The sequence below is a fragment of the Carassius auratus genome, chromosome 27, assembly GCF_003368295.1.
Source record: "Carassius auratus strain Wakin chromosome 27, ASM336829v1, whole genome shotgun sequence".
In the NCBI taxonomy this organism is placed as follows: Eukaryota; Metazoa; Chordata; class Actinopteri; order Cypriniformes; family Cyprinidae; genus Carassius; species Carassius auratus.
The window spans coordinates 13,837,467-13,857,453 of NC_039269.1; the positions used below are offsets into that span (position 1 = coordinate 13,837,467).

Genomic DNA, 19,987 nt, shown 5'->3' on the forward strand with positions numbered 1-19,987 from the left:
TGTTCTCTCAAAGTGAGACAATGTAAGTGCAGAATGGTTGACCCTGGTGCATTGTGACAATACTTTTTCCAGTTTGGGGACAAACGATCAACACTTGAGAAAAGGCTAAAATTAAACACTTCGGATGAAATGTTTCGTGCACCACATAAATTATTTTAATTCATTAAATAATAGCGATAGTAAAATATTCATTTAATAAATATATTTAAATAAAGATTTATCACATTCTTTACTAAAGCAAGTTGATCCAGTTCAGTAGTGACTGAATATATCACATTAAACTTATTGTTTAGTTCAGGTGTGCATTTATACGATCATATTAAAATAAAAAGACTGAGCAAGGCAGGGACGGCTGACCACCTCCTTAAAAAGCCCTCATTTAGGAAAAACTGAAATATTCATCCCAAATTAGTAAAACAGCTCATTTCAGACTGGGCTGTTCATTGACATTCACATGCGCTCGCATTCAGAATAATAGGAAATGCTCTGAAAACAATACAACACAATGCACTTTAGCTGGGCTCTGTGTACAAAGAAAAGGCCTATTGCCAGATACCCATTCATTAAAACAGCCCTGAAGCTCTCAAAAGAGCAGCTCACCAATGGCAACCTCTCTACGGCAAGCCAGGAGACACAAACGGTCGGGGCACTAACAGTTCCACAGAATAAGGTTAAATACATTGTATATTCTCAATGCAGACAAACAACTATACACAGATGATAAATCTAAAATAAAATTCTAAAAGCTTTTCAACACCTTTGTATTTTCTCCAAAGCTTTGACAATGCACAATTGCACTTCATTCAGGCTTTGTGTGACTGGACACTGACACGAGTGATTTAAAAACAGCCTTTAGCTGCTTTTAGCCAGAACATCGGAGTAGCTTTTCGACTGTTAGGATCTGTCCTACAATGGCAGCTTGATTACTAAGTATGGCTCCTTTTCTTGAGAGTGTCAAAAAAGGAAAAGGCCATCTGAAAGGCACTTAAACACAAATTATGTAGATTTAAGCACTGCTTTTAGTAACCAAGGACAGCTGCATGAATATTCATAAATCGCCCTCTGTTCCTGTTGGAGAGGGCAAGCAAAGGAAGGTCTCTGTGAGAAAGCTGGCCAATAAGGTACTTGTGGTCTCTCAAGAAGTTCGCCAAACTCTGCAGACGTGCCCTGCTGTTCAAAAACACAACAGCAAATGTCAGAATGCACGGAGAATTCAAAGCACGTATATAGACGTTCAGCATTGTTGAATGAGAATAAAACTATCATGATGCAGTATCTACATGCGCAGGCAACAATTACAGCGTTTGTCACCTTGCTCTTTTGCCAAGGTCGTTGCCATTGCATACCTGCTCAGGCCAATGACAAAACATTGTGCGACTGTGGCTGAATGCAGAGCGCAGTAAAACAAAGGGCTTTGCTTGTGCCAGCTGGACCCTTCGAAACTTGGCACCTCCACGGGCAAGCTGGAAAACCCACCTTACCAGGTAGAGGCAGGGCCTCTGGAAGCCCTGAACATCCATCAACTCCAGAGCAAAGAAAGACAAGTGTGGTTTGCAGGAAAAAAAAAAAAAACATCTCCCTCTCATTCAAATTGTGAATGTGAAGGATAAACAGGATGGAGACAGCTGGCACCTTTCTCTGGCCTGCTCCAGCAGTATTCTGATGGAAAGTGAAGGGTGTTTCTTCACCGCCTGAGATTAGAGGACCCAGCAGGATCTGGCAGACCTTTAGACGAACCGTGGGCACTCTAGCAACAACAAACACAAAACATACACTCCTAAACCAAAGCATTCTGGCCCTTTCTCCTGACCGCTATGAGGGAGGATGAAATTCTGTACACCCCACTCAAAAATGCCACTCTTTGGGGTTTCCTATTGCTCGCATTCTCACGCTACCACTGAGTTTTGTATGTTGGTGTACAATCCATAATGGTTTTTGTACACAAGTATAGATATCTTTCCTGAGCGTTAGTAAAGTGGAAACCCAGTTGTGAAAGGTTCTTTTATCCCATGAGGTAAGCTGAGGAGGTGCTGCCCTACCAGAGGATCTGTTCAGACGGATCTCCGATAGAAAGCTTATGAAATGGAAGCCCAGAAGCACATCCCATTGCCAGATTAAATGTCGGTCTTTTCTCAAAATAACTGCTTTGCGGATGTGAGTATGTGCAAAGAAAATCAACAATGCTAGAACATAAAAGAGTAGAAGGAGGAGGAGATGATAGTTTTATCGACCTGTTCAGGAAGACAGGCTGGAATTGAAGCAGTCAATCCAGCAATCCGGCTCATACAAACGGGGGTCCTGTGTCAGCAGGAGGCATCTGCCAAGGCCCGGCGGAATCAGGCAGGGGGTGAGGGGAGGCAGGACACCCCATCTAGGGCCACGCGCCAAACATAATGACCCACACACACTGGCATAGCACTGGGTGGCAACAGGAGGGTTTTAGTGTGCGTGTGAGGCAGAGGAGGGGTTTCCAGTGGAATGCGTTACTTGAATTCCACGGGCACGCTGCCTCCTTTACCGCAGCCACAAAGAGTGGAGTGTGTGGACTTCACAGAGACTGAGGGACAGCGGGAGGAGGGAGGGAGAAAGACATCAATGGAGAAAACTGGGCACAGAGCCAAACTCCAGTATTACAATAGAGGAGCGAGTAAAGTAAAAGAACGAGAGTAGGGAGCTGAGGGAGGAGATGTAGGAACCAGGCCTGATGTCTCTACCAGAGGTGATGGCAATTCTATTACCAGAGTGTGGATAGTGGTCCGATGAGACTCTGTAGTGGATGAGACACCATGCTCAGATCATATAATATCTACTTGAGCATAAGAAACAGTGAACATTGAGATAACTGGTAGAATCATGAAATAATAGGTGCTAGAATGAGGACAATGTCTATGAGGCTACCACGGATCTAACAATGTCAGTAATTTGAGGTAGGAATGCAAAACATATTATCAATTTTCAGTTTTTAATCTGTAAATTATCATGTAACAGAAGTTGCAGCAGATCTTCCACAAATGATGAACATCCCTGAGAAACCTGTTTCTTTTCCAATTGAAACGTGAATTTATCATGTAACAGCCATAACATGAAAATGATTATCAGCTTATCATATCAGCCAGATTGAATAAATGTAGTGCATCACTAATATGCACATATTTTCATGAAGGAACATCTTAGGAGCTTCCTTCACACACCCGGAGTTTGGAAGCATCATCAGATATTTGATATCAAACTGGCACTTGAATATAAAAATGTGACACCAATATCAGCTGATAATCCTCAACAAACCAGTACAACCAGCAATGCTACATCTACAGCTTCCCCTCTCCCAAGTGCTGATCCAGGTGTACAAAAATAAGCCCTTCCAAGCACTTCCCATCGTAGCTGCAGAATAAGACAAAAATAGAGTGTTACAGATGATCCTGCCAAGCTGGCTGCAACAGACAAGGCTGGGAGCAGGTGCCGGAGAGCTAGTAGTACGAGGTTCTTCTATGTCCCCTCTCCGTCAGGGCTTTATTTGCATGACCTCAGACGTAAGTGGACCGAACAGCCTCACAACCTCATAAAGCAAGGCAGCTCCCTAGATCTTCCCGACTGCCGCAGTGCTGAGAGAGACTAGATCGGCATGTTCAGAAAACGCGGTGACAGCCAAATGCTCAAATCCAGGTGTGCATGGTCTATGAAATTTGCACAGCTACCGTCTAAAACACTAAAAATTAGATAAACAAAGCAAAAGCCTTGTACTGATGCAAACAACCTCAGCACTCTATCCCAACATGCTCCCCATTGTGTTTGACATGTACAAGCAAAGTCCCATCTGTGCTGTAGCTGGGGTGTTCAACACAGCTCATTACTCTCGCTCGATCTTGCTTGTATTATGCGGACAGCACATGAGTTATGACCATGACACTGGACTCTGGACCTTAGGGTCACGGGCATGAATCTTCATTGGGCTGCTTTTTGTGTGTCCTTGAGACTAGGCTTCAATGTTTCAGAAAGGGAGCTTATAGATTTTCATTGTGAGTGCTTCGTTTAATCAGCTGCATTTACAAGTTTAAGCAAGCATAGCTCCTTTAACCATTTCTTAACTTGGATTCTTTTAGCAATGTTCCTCATAAATTACGTTTGGGCTAATCCTGTTATATATGCCCTAACAATAAAGGGAATGCATGACAAGCCGGTTTTGTGCTCCGAAGGAAGCTTAAAGTAATAAGGAAACAGTACGGGGCGGGCATAGCAGGGATACAGGCAATGAAACTGTCACTGTAGCATGGTCTGATGTGGTTTGTCTTAGCAGTATGAGTGGGGGTCCTCATTTGAGCGTCTCTTTCTTTAAAGTTGCCCCAGGGAAAGAGGAAGGTTTTAATCAGTGCATGAAGGCAGATCCATCAGATATGCTAATCAGAGATCTTACCTGAACAAATACCCTCAAGAGCAGTCTCATCCATCTTAATTGGGGGAGGGCTCGTTAATAATGCAAGGAAGGAGGCTTGGAAAAGAAATATTAATGGAAGGATGGGGGGAGGCCTGTCTTTTTCTGTCTAAATCAGCACAGACTGGGGAAAATTCCAACAACATTTCTCAATCAAGAAAGAAAGGCAAATCTTTTGAGCATCTCAGGTCACTCGTCAATGTCTCACTGATGCTGTTCTGTTACACATTAGAACAACAGGTTCTATGGAGCACTAGACTGACCAAAACACAGTGTCGTGCTAAAACCAAAATTTCAGTAATTGGTACCAACATGGGTCATTTTAGTACCATAGCAAAAACTATTTATTTATCCATTTAAAATGGAAAAATATATAAGATTTTATATAATATATAAAACTATATAATTACTGTTATCTATTGTTCTATTGTTTTCTAGTATATCTATTGTTATCTTAATTTTTCATGTTGGTTTTCACTTGATGTTTTTAATGCAGGGTTTATATAAAAGATCAAGTGAAAACCAACATTACAAATATAACTAATTCAAACTGTGAATGGGTTATACAGAAATCAATGTATGTCAAAGGGAAGCTAAAGCTACAAATGGTAAATGGCCCACATTAAAATTCTACATTATTTTGTCTAAATTAATTTCAAACAAATAAATTAATTAATAAAGTGAATTGAGGTATTATACCTTATACTGTACAACATGAAAATGGACATTCATTTTCAGATGAGGTAAATATTATACATTATGGGCCCTGTGTCTCACCTGGTTGCCCATTGATGGCAACATTAACCAAAGTTGCCCGGCAGCATTGCTCAAAAAGTTGCCCCATGTATCATCAGCCTAACAGTGTTAAGTTATTACATGCTGATGACACAGGTAATCTAGATCTAAATATAAAAAATGCTTTACAAAAACTCTTATTGTAGGCAAATGACCTGTATGGTACAATTACAAAAGATATATTTAGAGGAAATGAAAAGAGCAGGTCAAGTCTGAAATCAAGCGGGAATACATATTCTCTGACAATTTTAACTTTAGTGTTTAGGTGCCCTTTTGCTACAGATTATAGGATTTACTCAAAATAACCTGAGAAGTGCTCTTCAGTTGCAATATTAAAATAAAGCATGCTGTATTAGAGAATGGCATCTATAAGCAGATGCATCACTTTCATCTGGACATCACATTGGAATACATTATTCCATGATTGAAACAAACTGCATGCTTTGAAGTTTAACCGAAAGACGAAAGTGTGTGTTGCACAATGAGGCTTCTAGGTTTACAACTGGGGGAATTGTGAGGCAGCCGTCCATTGTGATGATCTATAGACTTCAAAGCCAGGGTGTGTTTATGACACATGCACACACTATTTGAATCGGCTAAACTTTGAGAGACTGTGGCACCCGAGGGAGAGGAGGGAAACCCCTTCAACTCCAGCCATGCTGAAACAGTGAAATAAAGCAGGAACTACATGAAAGGGATAAGGAATAGAATGAAGGATCACTATTGCAACTCAAGCTGGTTTTAATTTGACAGTAGTCGAGGCCTGCAGCATCCTGGTTAAGTGATGTAACCATAAAGGTATTTTGGTATTTTACAAAAGAGGCTACAAGCTAAGCTAAATCAGCCATTTATGATAGCAATACAAGATCTGCATTGGTAGACTTTTTTTATTGATTAAAACAGAGCGCTTAAGGGTAGAGGGTGGGATTTGGACAACTGAAGGTTCCCGTTGACACGGTCCAGTGGCTGTTTAGCCTTAGGGAGTTCCCAACATGGGCTTTTGTAATCAAATGTAGCACTAACCTCCTCAGATTACCAAGGACTGCAGAATTAGCTTCACCATCTGAGAGGACAATGCAAGCTTGTGTTCAAGACAGGTTAGACATTGCAGATGATGATTACAGACATGCCAGGTGCGAAATGAGGTCTCTATACAGTGGAACATAATGCTAACCTTTAAACTGGGTACACGGAACTAAAAGAGGCCAGATCGTATGAAACTATGACACAGGTGAAGATGATGTGGTCTCAAGCCGCAAGGATGCCACAAAGGAAATAGTTGCCTGTACATGAACAAGCATTATAAGCTTGGCTTCCTGTGCAGGCAGCATATTGAAACCAGGTTCCTTTACAAAGCAATAGAAGTAAACACCAAGCCTTATGATTCACTGTAATGGTGTATTGTCTAGGCTAAAACACAGGGTTTTTGAATGTCTGTATTTGTGCCCAAGACTTTCCGGACCCCAGACGCTATGACTCAACCAGAAACCATGAAAATAGCCTCTAATAACTGATCCTTTTCATCACAACAAGAGTACAAGTTTCCAATCAGTGACAAAATAAACAAGCCTAAGGTGTTAGAAGTGGACTCAGACCACAGAATAGTAATGCTAAACCACGTACACCAAACCTCCTGATCATTTCAGCGCCTGCACCATGGCATTATCATCCTCAGAAAGAGAGGAGCATGGTGGAGTGGGGACTGAGGGGCGTCTCCCTGTTGAAACTGGAATGGTAATGAGAGACCGAGACTCCAATCAAACTGAATTATCCCAGACAGGCCTCTTCAATCACTGGTTGATTTACCCCCACTGACGGCCCCCCCCCCAAAAAATTTTCTCCTACCTTCACCCACCCGATGAAGGATAGTAGTCATGAATATTCCTTTAAAATCGCTCTTTAAATGAAACCCCAGCCCCAAGAGGACACCTGTTTTCATCCATAAGCGCATTGAGTGGTGATGAGACTGGGGCCACAGCCATTGCCTTTCATTAGCTGGTCTTTGTGCTTTCCCGTCACGGCCACAATGATCCACCATTTACTGCTGATGAAAACAAATTGTGCACCGGGTGCTTCAATACAAGCCCAGATTGGCTAGCTCAAAATACAGCAAGACAAATCCATTACTCTGTAATATCTTTAGAATGGTAATAGTTTTATAAAGAAGGCAACGCTGCGCCACTGGCTCAATGTCAATATCTGAAGTCAACATGAGTGAAGGTGAGAGCAAACAAACGATTGACAAATAAAGAGCCGCTAGCATTAGCGTCATTATATCATTTAGAGCTTATGCTGCAGAACAGTGTTTAGAATAAAAGTCGTGCAGAAAGACAAAAAAGAAAATGTATTGCAGTTAGCCGCCATTGCTAATTTTTTGTTTAGTTTAATAAAAAAAAAAACTATTAAAAATTTACAAAAGCTATAACAAAATTACTTTCAATTAAAATTTACTAAACTAAAATAAAAGCATAAAAACTGTAAATATACATGAAACCTATAGTAGTAAATAATACTACAGCACAAGTCTGCATTATCTTCAGATTGCTTACAACTAGGCTGCAACTATGAAGTTTCTGTTTGGTTCTATCAGGATTACTTCCCAATTAAACTGACAGTCCCGTGTCTTTCAACCAAAGTGGAGGGCATTCATTATATAGAGAGAAGTAGAAGAAAAAAAGATGTCTTCTGAACAGAATCAGATCAGATAGTGTTTAATTGTGGCTTTCATGAGTTGTGCTTTAATGCCATTATTGCAGGCTGGTTTTATCCAGTAGATAAGGCAGCGCGCTTTCAACGCTGATTTACACTTTCTGACGCTGCCTGACGTATTCTGCTGCCACAGCACAAAAAGTGCTTAGTGTTGCTTCCTTCTGAGTAGAAATTATACTAGGCAAAGAAAAATTTTAATTTAAAATCAAAAGACGGCTAAAGAGTTGCTTAAGAATGAACTGAGGAGTACTGGCAAACGTGTTTATCTGATAGGTATCATGGATGCCCTTGCTAAGTGTATTACTCGAGGATGACATACAAGTAAAAAAATTGATGGTTAACTCAATTTTGTAAACTTTTACACCTTGCTCTTCTCTTTGTCTCTGATGAGTTTTATTTGTTTTCCCCAGTGACCTCTGAGAATGGCAATAGGACTGTCCTCTGCATTAGTGTCTGATGTAGGGCTCGGAGGACATCACCCCCATAAGACGAGCTCAGCCTGGGTCAGCCGCCCCTACTGCCTTTCTCCTGCAGTGTAACAATGGCTGCCCTCTGCGCTCTAGGGTGGAGGGCGCACTGATCCTGTTACACCATGACAAGTACCACAATTCCCTATTGAAGAGCACATATTCTCCCCACTCTGCCTATACAAGAGCCATGCCTATTCATCACATTGTGTTCTTTCCAGCACATGACTTCTGCGTTGGGCCTCGGCAAAGTCAGGTGCTCGAATATGACCTGGAAACCGCAGGCTGCCCACACTCTACAGAGCCCGATTCGTCTGCGTTCAATATGTAAGGAGCCCCGAGCGAATCAAAGGATTCTTGCGCCGGCGCTGTAGCTTACTATTGGGGGTTATGAGAGACTAAAACCAATTACCTGATCTGCTATTTCTGCTGAACAGCGCAGAAGTCAAAGTTCTGGGTCCCACTGCACTGGTTGTGGAGGACATGGTGAATTGCATTTCCAGACCGTGTCTGTGAGTTTGGGAGAGAGCTAGGGTGCGGGCGTCCCAGGGAGGATGTTGAGGGCTGGGTGCAGTGTGGGGAGGAGCGATCCAGACGTGTAGCCCCACGGCTGTTGCGCACATTAATCATGTTTGGAGCACGAGAGGATGGGAGGGGACGGGGTAGCCCCCTCTCTGCATGTTTGCATGTCTGCTTCTGCACTGACGTGTTCACTGTCAGTTCCAGAGTCAGGGAGGGCTGGAAGACTAATGAGGTGCTTCTCTTTTTCTCTCTCTCGCTCTTTCACATGTCTCTCTCGCCCTCAAGAGGAGGGCGGCTGGGGGGGGGGGGGGAGCAGGGGATGACAGGTTGGTTATTTACTCTGCCTTTCATATTTGCCTTTGAGTTCTGTCGTTTCTCCCTCTCTCCTCCAACCATTTTCCTGCAGTCATCTGTTCACTCAGCTGCCTGAGAGAAACCGGTGCCTAATGGGCCATATCAGCACAGCCACTGCAGGGAAACAGAGGCCTGTCATTAGGCTATATTGAAAAAGAAGCCGGTAGGCAGGGAGAGGGGGAGACGAAAAGCCATTGATATTTATATTGTGAGCACCTTCCAGGTCACTAAGACCAGCATGTGACGCCTTCCTGCAAACCCTGCTTTGAAAAAACGATTTATCAATATTTCATCAAGAATATCTTTTTAATGTTGGAAATAAGAGGGGGTCCTCTCCGCAAGATGGTTGTACATATGTAAGACTGGCTAATGAATAGTCCTTGTATTATTCATTAGCCAAATCATTTTTACACTTCAAATATGAGTAATGATCGACAGAGAGAATGGGGATGGAAATACTTGATGCTAATCAAGCATAATAAAGAGCAACTGCATGAACATGCCCATTTCTTTCACCCCGATCACATGATGCAGAACATATTGTGCTAAACACCAGCGGTGCTCATGAGGTGGAAGACGTTCTTGTGAAACCCAGCTCTCTGATGCACTTCCCCGCATGTTGCGCTTTCTTTCTCACTGTTAACCACTCGTATCAGCAATGCACTATTCACTTCGGTTACTTGAGGGGGAGGCAGGATGTTTCACAGGTGATATGTTGGAGAAATGCAAGAACAAGAGTCGTGTTTTCTACAAGATATGCAAAGTCACGGTGCTTTGTAAGTCAAATAGAGGTCAAAGACTTGAGTCATGAAACAACTTTAAGTCCAGAGAGATTAGGACAAAAGATACACTATCCAAGAATTTACTTTTGAGTAATGCACTGACCTTGAAGTGTGGTAAAATCACAAGAAATCTTCCATATATTATGTTTAACAAAAGCTCAGAACAAACAAAAAGACAACATTAAAGTGTCTAAACAACGTCAGTTGACTATCTTAAGATATGCCAATTTACCTAAATGGTGTACTTTTAGTGCTCTGGCAATCTACCTTGCTGATGTGTATTTAAGCTTTGGAGGCAATTAATGTTTATTCAGAGGAGCCGAGACTGACAGCCGTAAATTAGCATAACTCAGCCGTTCCACCCAATGGAAAAAGTGAAAACTGTAAGTGCTCATCCTCTTTTGAAAGTGCAGGGAGAAGGCTAGAACAAAAGGCACCTCAGTTAGTGGTGTGAAGGCGTTTGAAGTAGAGAATTCACATACTTTGGGCTTTATGCTCAAAGACCCATCAGCCCTTCAAAGACCCCTGCCAGACCTTCTAAAGCCCACTCGAGACAAATAATTAAATGCAAAAATAATGGATGTAGGCTGTGCTAAATTGTTGAAATCTGTGCAAAGGCAGCTTGAGGTCCACTTGCTGTGTTCGCTTGATAAAGAAAATCTCATTCTCAGGTATGTTATGCTTTCACCGGTCTAAAACTAAAATGCATGTTCTGGTATCAATTAACTTTATTTTAATTAAATCAAATCTGACCTTTGAACCGGTCAACCCAATGCCTAAGTGATCCAAACAACTGGATCCTGCTTACAGCTGAATAAATATTCACAGTCAGGAAGACTTTTACCATCTGTGTGCAAATCTAATTGTAAAGGCAGTGAACTGGCAGGGAGTTGTGATACTTGGGTCAGTGACATCTCCACAACACTTATAAAAAGATATTAAAACATGTCAAGTACTTAGAAATGTACTCTTTGACTTCATATGGTTCTGAAATTTGAAGCTTTAATAAAAAAAGGAACATGGCCTAACCTAGAAAAATTAAATAACATAATAGTAAAAGTTATACTCTAACATAAATAGGCATGCAACGATACAATATTTTTCAGAACCGATCTGATCCCCAAAATTCTGAGTATCTACCGATACCAATCCAATCCGATACCAGCACAATTATTTTTTTAATCAATGTAGAATTGCTATACTGTTGACCTGATCATCACTCTGTGTTAATTACAATCTACTACTACATATACACAAAAATAAAAAATGAAAAAATATATGATCATAATCTATGACAAAAATACTATTATAAACTAGGGTTTAGCACAAAGATACTCTAGATTCTAGAAAAATCACGGGTGCACAATAATTTTATAAAATCTAGTGAAATATTTTATTTACAAATAAAAGTGAATAAGTCTATAATCTGGTAAAATATTACACATTGCTCTTTGTATTGTTGTAAAATCTGTTCATGGAAAAAACAAATATATACATTTATATAGAAATCTAAAAGATGTTTCTTTTAAATGTATAGCACAGTAATAAACGCAGCAACATGTGATAGATTGGACAGAACAAGAAAGACTATTAATAATCTTTGATTGTGCAGAAAAGTAGTATGATACTAAAGGCGCCAATACAGAGTGGCACAGAGTGCTCATGCGCATCCCGAGCACAGAATGATGAGCTTGAAACAACACAGAGTCACAGTGTGCAGGCTGTGCAGCCCTCTGAGTCTGCATAGAAAAGTTATTACAACACACATGTTGCTCGGCTCAAATTCATCTTCAGTTCTTTCTTCACAGCAGTTCAGTCAGTGTACTGTTTGAGTAAATGAATTACTCCGGGATATTGGTTTATTTAAACTTACAGGGAGTGTTAGCCACTTTAAAAAAAGTGAATAACTTAAGTAATTTGTGGATTAATGCTTACTGGAGACATGAACTGGTTCAAACGATTCATTCTGATTGGTGAACTGGTTCAATTGAACAATTTTGGTCCACTAGTACAAAGGGAAGAGATATTGATATGTGGTGTATTCAAACTGTGCGTTAGTTTATTGAGCTTTTTCTTTGAATGGTTTAAACCTCAGTTACTGTGCGCTCCTGAAGAGAGTTTCATTGTATAGACTGTAGTAACCGAACACGACACGCAGTTTGATTGCTGAATGAAGGATGGCAGACAGCCGCAGCGGAAAGAAGAGTTAACGAACTTGAATTTAATTACTTAATTAATCTGTACCTCACACTGAACTATGGAACAGCTTCAGAACACTTTAAATAGTGTGGCAAAAAATGGCAGTGTTGGAGCCAATACCGATCCTGAGTATTGGATCAATGCATCACTAAACATAAAGTGCATCGCATATGAAATTGTCGAGATGATGTAGGCTGAATGTAAAAACAAATTATTAGTTAAATATCTTTGCAGAAAAGATGCTTTAAATACAAATATTTCTTGTACAAACTTGTCTTTTACATATATATTCAGAAATTATGAGGAAAATGCTTAAAAAAAACCTCAAAAGTCAAAGTTATTCAAATTCAAAAAGACTGAAGGTATAACATAGTAGACTATTAACTACTATAATGTTTTGTAAAAAAAAAAAATAACAGCAGCTTTCAGCCTGTCACCAAGATGCAAACATGAAATATCAGACATTCATTAGTATTTACAGGTTTTTTTTTATTTTCCATTATTTTTTCCGCGTAAACACGGAAGCGTTTGACTGTTGCACTCGCATCTCTTGCAGCATTCTAAAAACGGCGCTCAAGTTAAAAGAAGTTCACTCATCTTCTAGCATGTTTTTTCCTGTTCCACTGTCTGCAGAGTCGCATCTTTGTCAACACAAAAGCACATTCTGAGTAAATGAGCGCTTAATCACGTGCGATGACATGCCGTTGGATCGTTCTTTTCTCTTTACTGTTATCATTATACTGTCAAAGTGTCTAATTCTAACATTTGATAATATTTATTCATAGAATTTTGATTTCTAAAAAAAAAAATTGGCAAAACATGAAATTAATAATTAAGTGATACAATTTGGAAAAATCTTCCAGCCCTATTGCACGGTTATTGTATTTTTTTAAAACATAATTGACAGGACAAACAAATTAGTGTCAATGACCCATTAACCTACATGAGTACAACAAAAAATATACAAATCCTTAAACAATGTTGTTGTTTTTTTCCTATACTAGCAGGAATATGCTAACTTGCGAAAAAGATCACAAAGAATCAACCGGTGACTGAGCTTTCGGTACAAACTAACTAAATAAAAGGTAAAGGTTGCTGAAACAGACAGGTACAAATCAATAGCACAAGATGAAGCTATTCAATATGCAGAATTAAATAATGGAGAAAAAATGGCTTTAGAATCAATACCATCACGCAGAGACCTTTAAAGCACACAGCGCTAATGGTAGGGCCTTCATTGCACCCGTGTGATTGGTGGCTGGCATCGAGTCAAGCTAAAAACAGGAACTGCAATGGAAGGGTTTGTATGGCTAGATAAACACACATATGAAGTGATGGCCTTAAAAAGTCCACAGCCTCCCATGTGGCATTTGCATAGAGGTTTGCACATTGCTAACTGCCACTGACTGGGGCCTCTTTCTTTCACCCTCTGGCAGGATATTTGACCTCATCTCCAATACACATTATCCTTCCTCTCTCGTCCAGACTGAGAAAATTAAGTTTCCATGTGAACTGGCCACAAAACTCCCCGCACACAAAATCTCAGCTGGATGAAAGGCCTTCTATGGGGGAGGGTAGCTGCCTGAGTGCTGCTTGAGTTTCCTGCACTCCACGTTTAGTGTTACAGCCCCAGATGTAAGGATTTTCCTCCACGTCCTTACAAATTGAAGGTAGAGGCTGTCCTCTATTTTCTGCCTGCCTAAACATAGCATGTCATAGTATATGATTCCATTTCCTCTGCGCAATCTCACCTCCAAACCTATTTTTCCCCCTTTCCTCTGTTCTCGCTTGGCTGATTTGCCTTCTCCTTTCTCTCTTTTTGTTTCCTCTGGAATTCTCTTACATTTGTTAGGCAATTACAGCCAAATGAGGCCCTATTAGGCATCTTCTTTAAAGAAGAGCAACTCTCAGCGGCCTCCATCTCTGACAATGACACCCAAACAGAGAAGCAGGCAGGAGGGAGGAAAACGAGAGAGAAAAGAGGCATGTCCCTCCCAGCGATAAAGTAAAAAAAAAAGGTTTACAGCACTTCCAAAAGCTTTGAAACATGTGTATCTTGTGTAAATCGGGTAAGGTTTGCCAGCCATACTGCGGTCCTCCCAGTGCATAAAAGCATAAAAGTTCCATTAAAGCGACTACATGACGAAACATCGACAAAATAATCAGCCGCCTGTGTGCAGAGATCAAAGAGGTAAAGCTTCTATCATAAGGGACCTTTAACAGCCAGCACTTTTAAACTAGGATTGTGAGGGGCAATAATGCAGAATGAGTGAATGCTTGTGTGTGCATGCAACTCACTGAGTTCCAATAAAATAGAGATAAGCCATAGCTGGGAGACGAAGCTTGCTGCAAGCCCAGCTGCACGTGGGTAGGGTATGGACGGGAACCTTGCCCCTGGCTCAAAATCTGAGCTCCATTTTGCAGGAGCAGAGATACTGAACTAAACCAATTGCCCCCAACACAGCTGTGAAGCAGACAGGTCCAAGTCTGAGGAGTGCATCGCTCATAAACTAAAATCTGAGGGTATGGGGCAGGCTTCAGCAAAATGCAAAGAGGACAAGGTCACAATTGATTTTCAGAGCCTGGGCGGGTGCCAGATCCACGGAGGGAATAAAAACTTTCGTCACACTGTGTAAACCACACATAGCATAGTGATACACATGCTTTTCTATGGGCATACTTTCAAACACCAAGCGAATGTGGGACTGTGTCACTTTTTTTTTTTATTATCAAGTCTGAGCTCATCGTTCAGAAAAGAGGACCTGATCAAAGTCTCTGACAGGTCTTTTGTCCTGGAATGCGGCGAGTTGTTTTTCACCTTGCACCAGTCGGCGCTGATTAGCTGACAAGGCGGCTAACCACCCTCTCCCCTATTTCAAAATTAATTTCCCTCCTTTGATAAAGACAAAGGGTGGGGGGGGGGTGTTTAATGGCCATGTCCTTCAAAACTAAGAGTGCTAATAAGTGTGAAAAGGAGATTTGTTTAAGTGATTTTCTTTGAGACTTGCAGGCATGGAATTAATTACCTTGATTAAATATTGTCTGTACGGCTGATGAAAGATAGAGCAGAATTAGCGGTCCCTTGTTGAACTTGTATGGTGCTGAATGAGATGTGTCCCGATTACAAAGACCAAAATGATGGCAACACTCAAAGGAGACAAAGAGCTAAAAACAGGCCGTGTGACATCACAGAGCAGCCACAGGCCTAATCGCTGCCACCCTCCAAACTCAAACAAACAGGCTTCAATCTATCCTCCACAATGGCTTTCTATAACACTGTAATATATGTGTACTAAAACCAAAAGACACAGAAAGACCTATTTCCCAAAGTGAACAGTACTGTGTCCAATGGCAGAAGGAGTTCGTTGAGTTGAGTCTCCAAAACAGCCTGAAGCCTTCCTAGTCATTTGGCAGAAGAGTAACATAACTCAATTCAATGCTTGCCTAGGTTTTACAGAGGCACTAAGGGGACTAAACAACCTCTCAGTGGCTCTTCCAGCCATAATCCCACCGAACTTTTGCCTCCTAACCACAGAAAAAGATTTTCTAAAGGCTTCACATCACAGCTTTGTGCTTCATTGCGAAAAGCTATGCTCTTAACCACCCTCCCACTCACCAAACACACACAACGACAACCCCCCACCCTTCTGTGAATTGGGGGAGTTTTCTACAGCTGGGTAACAAAGCATGACCCAATAATCCTCAAGGCTGACTCAAAGCTAGAACCTCCTCTCTAAGGACTTTATAAGACAGAGGCTGTAGGCCGGGGTGGGGTGGCTGGGCTGAATTACACAAACGAGAATTAATTATTCTTATCAAATCGGTTTCCTGTAACAAGCTGTCCTTCCCTTAATATTTGGGGCAGAAAATCTAACCATTCATGAGCTAACGATGAATTTTAACATCTACCGCATTCTCAGGCTTTGGTGTTGTGCTTTGGCTTCTGGAAAGGGTACAAATTATGTTATGAACTTTCTGGCAAACTTCGGAGTAAGCCTGGCTTACCGTGAGTAAGCCTCTGTGTATGAATCTTTGAGAGCTTGCATTTTGGCGAACATGCTGAATAGACCTTAAAAGCGGTTTACACTGTTATGGTGTCTTTGAGGGTTTTAAACAGGTCTAAAAAAAACGGTGGCATTGATGAGTCAATGGTACAAAAAAAATGGAGACAAAAAGAGTTTTTTCAAGCGTGCATGGGGTGGAACTTGTAGTTGTATTGGTGAGAAAAAAAAACGAAAAAAAAACACACCCACACTGGACATTTTTGACTGCTCATGGTTAAGGAGACAAGTAATGAACTCCCCTATCAGATGAACACACGTCCAGTTCTCAGTTTCTGTATCAATCAAAACCAAAAGAACACAATCTACACACACAGAGCAAAACAAGCATGCAAGTAAACCTGCTTTATCTCAGTTTATCAAGTGGTGACGTCCCCTTACTGTCAGATGCCTGATCTATCAAGGATCTATTCTGTCCATTGTTTCTTTTACAATCCAAAAGACTGTGCTTATTCACACATAAAATGTTAATGTTTAAAAACTCAATCCAAGCAGTACTCGGGCAATGCTGGGCTTTTTGGTCCCCTGCTTACTACTTCACGGAATACTATTGAAGTCATGCAGAATAACACAAAATTGAGACGAAGGGACTGTTCATTTAAAATACAACAGCTGTGAAAACGGCCAAGTCTAAAAACTCATTTTCGAATATACAGTAACTTTAAAAAAATAATAACAATAACTTTAACTAGATTCATTTAATGTGAAAAAGGGGCTACACTGACTCATGACGGGAGCTTTTCAAGGTTGCTAAATAAGTGCCCATGTTATTTCATTACAGCTAGGTTATCACGTTTCCACTAACACTGGCCTTTTAAAGGGACACAGTAGATCTTTGTGAGAATAAATGAATCATGGCTTCTTCATTGAATTAGTTATATGTATACTTTCACTACTCTCATAACACCTACAATTATTGGAGATGTGGGGCTTCCTGTAACTGCTACTTCAAGAAAATAAAGCTTACATTATAGAAAAATTGTGGAAGGAGGACTAAATGACAGATTTTTGCTTTATACTGTTAGTATGCACTATACAGGCTAAATATGAAATACTGTGAAAGGTTTTGTTGATCTTAAAGTCTCAAGCGTTATAAATGTCATATTGGTCCTTACAAGAGAGGTGCAATTTGACGACTTGAAACGAGCAGTTCCATTTATAATTTTGTGATTTGAAAGTATACAAAGGCTCTGTGCGTATTTTTTTTATTTTTAATCACCTTTCCCTTTCTTCCACGATAGCATTTTACCAGTATGTTTACTGAAGTGGAGCGAGTGGGGGAGGAAAATGTATAGACATTTGGGCAGCCATTGAAACTGCCTTCGTGCTCCAAATGCCAAAGCCTGTTCGAGTTACTTTGGCCATTTTTTGTTTAAATTAATCTTGAAAATTAGGTGACGGTTCATATAGTTTAGAAAAGCATTTTCATACACCCAAAAATCTGCCATTCGACAAAGACAGGAGAACTAGCCCGATCTGAGGGGGGTATTGAGCGAGTGTGCTGTAGCCTCTACTAGGACAACCCAACGACACATTTAGACGAATAGTACATGTTTTACTAATTTTAACGCTTAAATCAACAAATGGTCTTCGAAATAAAACAACAGAGGGTTAGATAAAGTCTAGGTACGTGTTTTATCATTCGTTTAACGAAGGCAAATACGAGTCCTTTGTCTTGACTCACCAGCAAATAAACAAAAGATATGGGATTTGGATTCAAGCGGATTACCCTGGACTTAATTATATCAAGAGAACCAACAACCGTCAAGCGTACTCGGAGAAAAGCTAATAATTCGAAAAAAGCTATAATAAATAACTTTAAACTAGAATATTAGCAACAAAATAGCACCGCTGTGCGCTACAACAGAGATTCATTGTGACCAGCACGTTAGTCTTTTCTTCCACGCGACCTGGGAAAGAATGTTCCGTTTCGACAGACCTCATTGTGTTCGCTCAAACATTCACCTTTCAGTAACAGTTTTGGTCTTTTCTGTAACTTATAAGTTTTGTTGCGAATTTTTATTGTGTTATATGAACATTGCAGCCACCAAATTCAATGAATTCCACATTAAAGCCATTGGAACATACCATACCTAACAAGCCCTTTAATTTTTAAAACGTGAGCTCCGTTTCTTTCGCAATACGGCAGGCATTTAAACGCTCGCTTACTGGCAGTGAGAAATCGCTATGTAGAAACAAATGACAGTTTCTAAACGAGACCACTTCCATTTTTTTTCTCAAGAAACTTCTTTTGCTGGAAAAGTGAAACAAATATTTCTTATGTAACTTTCAACGTACTCTGGACGGTTAAAGCGGCACTTACCGACTTGTAAGACGTTGTCCACACAACCGGTTTCCAAAAGCCGGATTCCCCGTCGGAAAGGCAGTCCATCTCCGGTACCCCCTGTCCCTGCGCTGCCTGGTGTGTTCGTTACCCCTCCGGGGACTGTACCAGATCCAACGGACGTGCTTGAGCCCACTACCGGACCCTCTTCACCCGCCACTCGGCACTGAAACGACGAGTACATACATATTTCCCTTTCGTTCCTTGGGAACGACCAGTACACGATACGGCGCTGAACCGGTTCAGGGATCCGCTCGAAGCGCTCCTCTACCCTCTCGAAGGCCCATTTCTCCGCTACGGCCTTCGCGGCGCAGTCCAGTAGAGACTCCGGGCAACGGAAGCGAGAGTTCGGGAATCCCGGGCCAGGCCCCGGACCCGGTCCTCGAGGAGCAGGACGCAAACACGGACGCTTGCTGGCCGGGGGCAAGGAGAGGTGAAGCGGCGGCTGAGGCAATAGCTCTCCACGTCCCTCCGCCATGACAACCAAATAAACACTGAAGTGAGGACCGTGGCTCTAGAAGCGCACAGACGGAGGCACCGCACAACGGGAGGGTCGTCACTTCACGTACGTCACTACCAATAACAAACGCGCTCCAGCCAATCGCGAGGTTGCGCTGCACCGAGGTGATGCGCATGTGTACGCCGAAATGACAGGCACGGTGTTGATCGACGAACAGTTTGTTGCAAACTCAAGTCGTGCTCTCTGAATCTAAAATCTGCTGATGTGTGTTGTGTTTTTAAACAGCTTCCGGTGGTTGAAAGAGCAGCAGACGCGCAGAGAACCGAGCGTATGTTTTTAAAGGGCCACCTATTCGTGTCAACATAACCATACAATACATTCTCCGAATGTGCAAGATGTGTGACGTGCATTTTTACCCTTCAAGTGTTGTAAAAATGCGGAGAACTCTCCAGCCGCCCTTTGAGTTTGGGGTGTCAAAAAGTTTGAAGTGTTTTTATGATAATGTAACTCTTCACAGATGTCTACTACCCACCCTGGTGGCCAAGTATGTAATATCAGTTGATTGGTGCTGTCAAGATCCATCTAATCATGATTAGAAATGTATGTGGGCTACTAGTCATGGCTATGTAGATATGTATTAGAAACGTGAATCCTTTTATGTATTGTGCTCTTCTGATTTTTATTTTATTTTCCCCTTAGGTAGGCTATATAGGAAGAAACTGTACGGCTGATGATACACAGGACAACTCTTGGAGCAATGTTGCCGTCAACAGGCAAGCAGGTGAGACACAGGGTCCACGACCGATCTAAAGTATCCAGTAAAAATTATATAATATTTGTTACCCATTCAAAATGAGAAAGTGTC

The 19,987-nt window shown here is 41.3% G+C and overlaps 1 protein-coding gene across 1 annotated transcript in view; it reads right to left on the reverse strand.

The window, feature by feature from the left end:
- The window catches only part of LOC113045563 (zinc finger SWIM domain-containing protein 5-like), a 41,374-nt gene extending 22,136 nt beyond the window's left edge, over window positions 1–19,238 (reverse strand). Inside the window, exon 1 of the mRNA XM_026205993.1 lies at window positions 18,642–19,238. Coding sequence (XP_026061778.1) covers window positions 18,642–19,140 — 499 coding nt within the window. The 5' untranslated portion in view covers window positions 19,141–19,238. The remainder of the gene's footprint in view (window positions 1–18,641) is intronic.
- Between the last annotated feature and the right edge of the window lie 749 nt (window positions 19,239–19,987).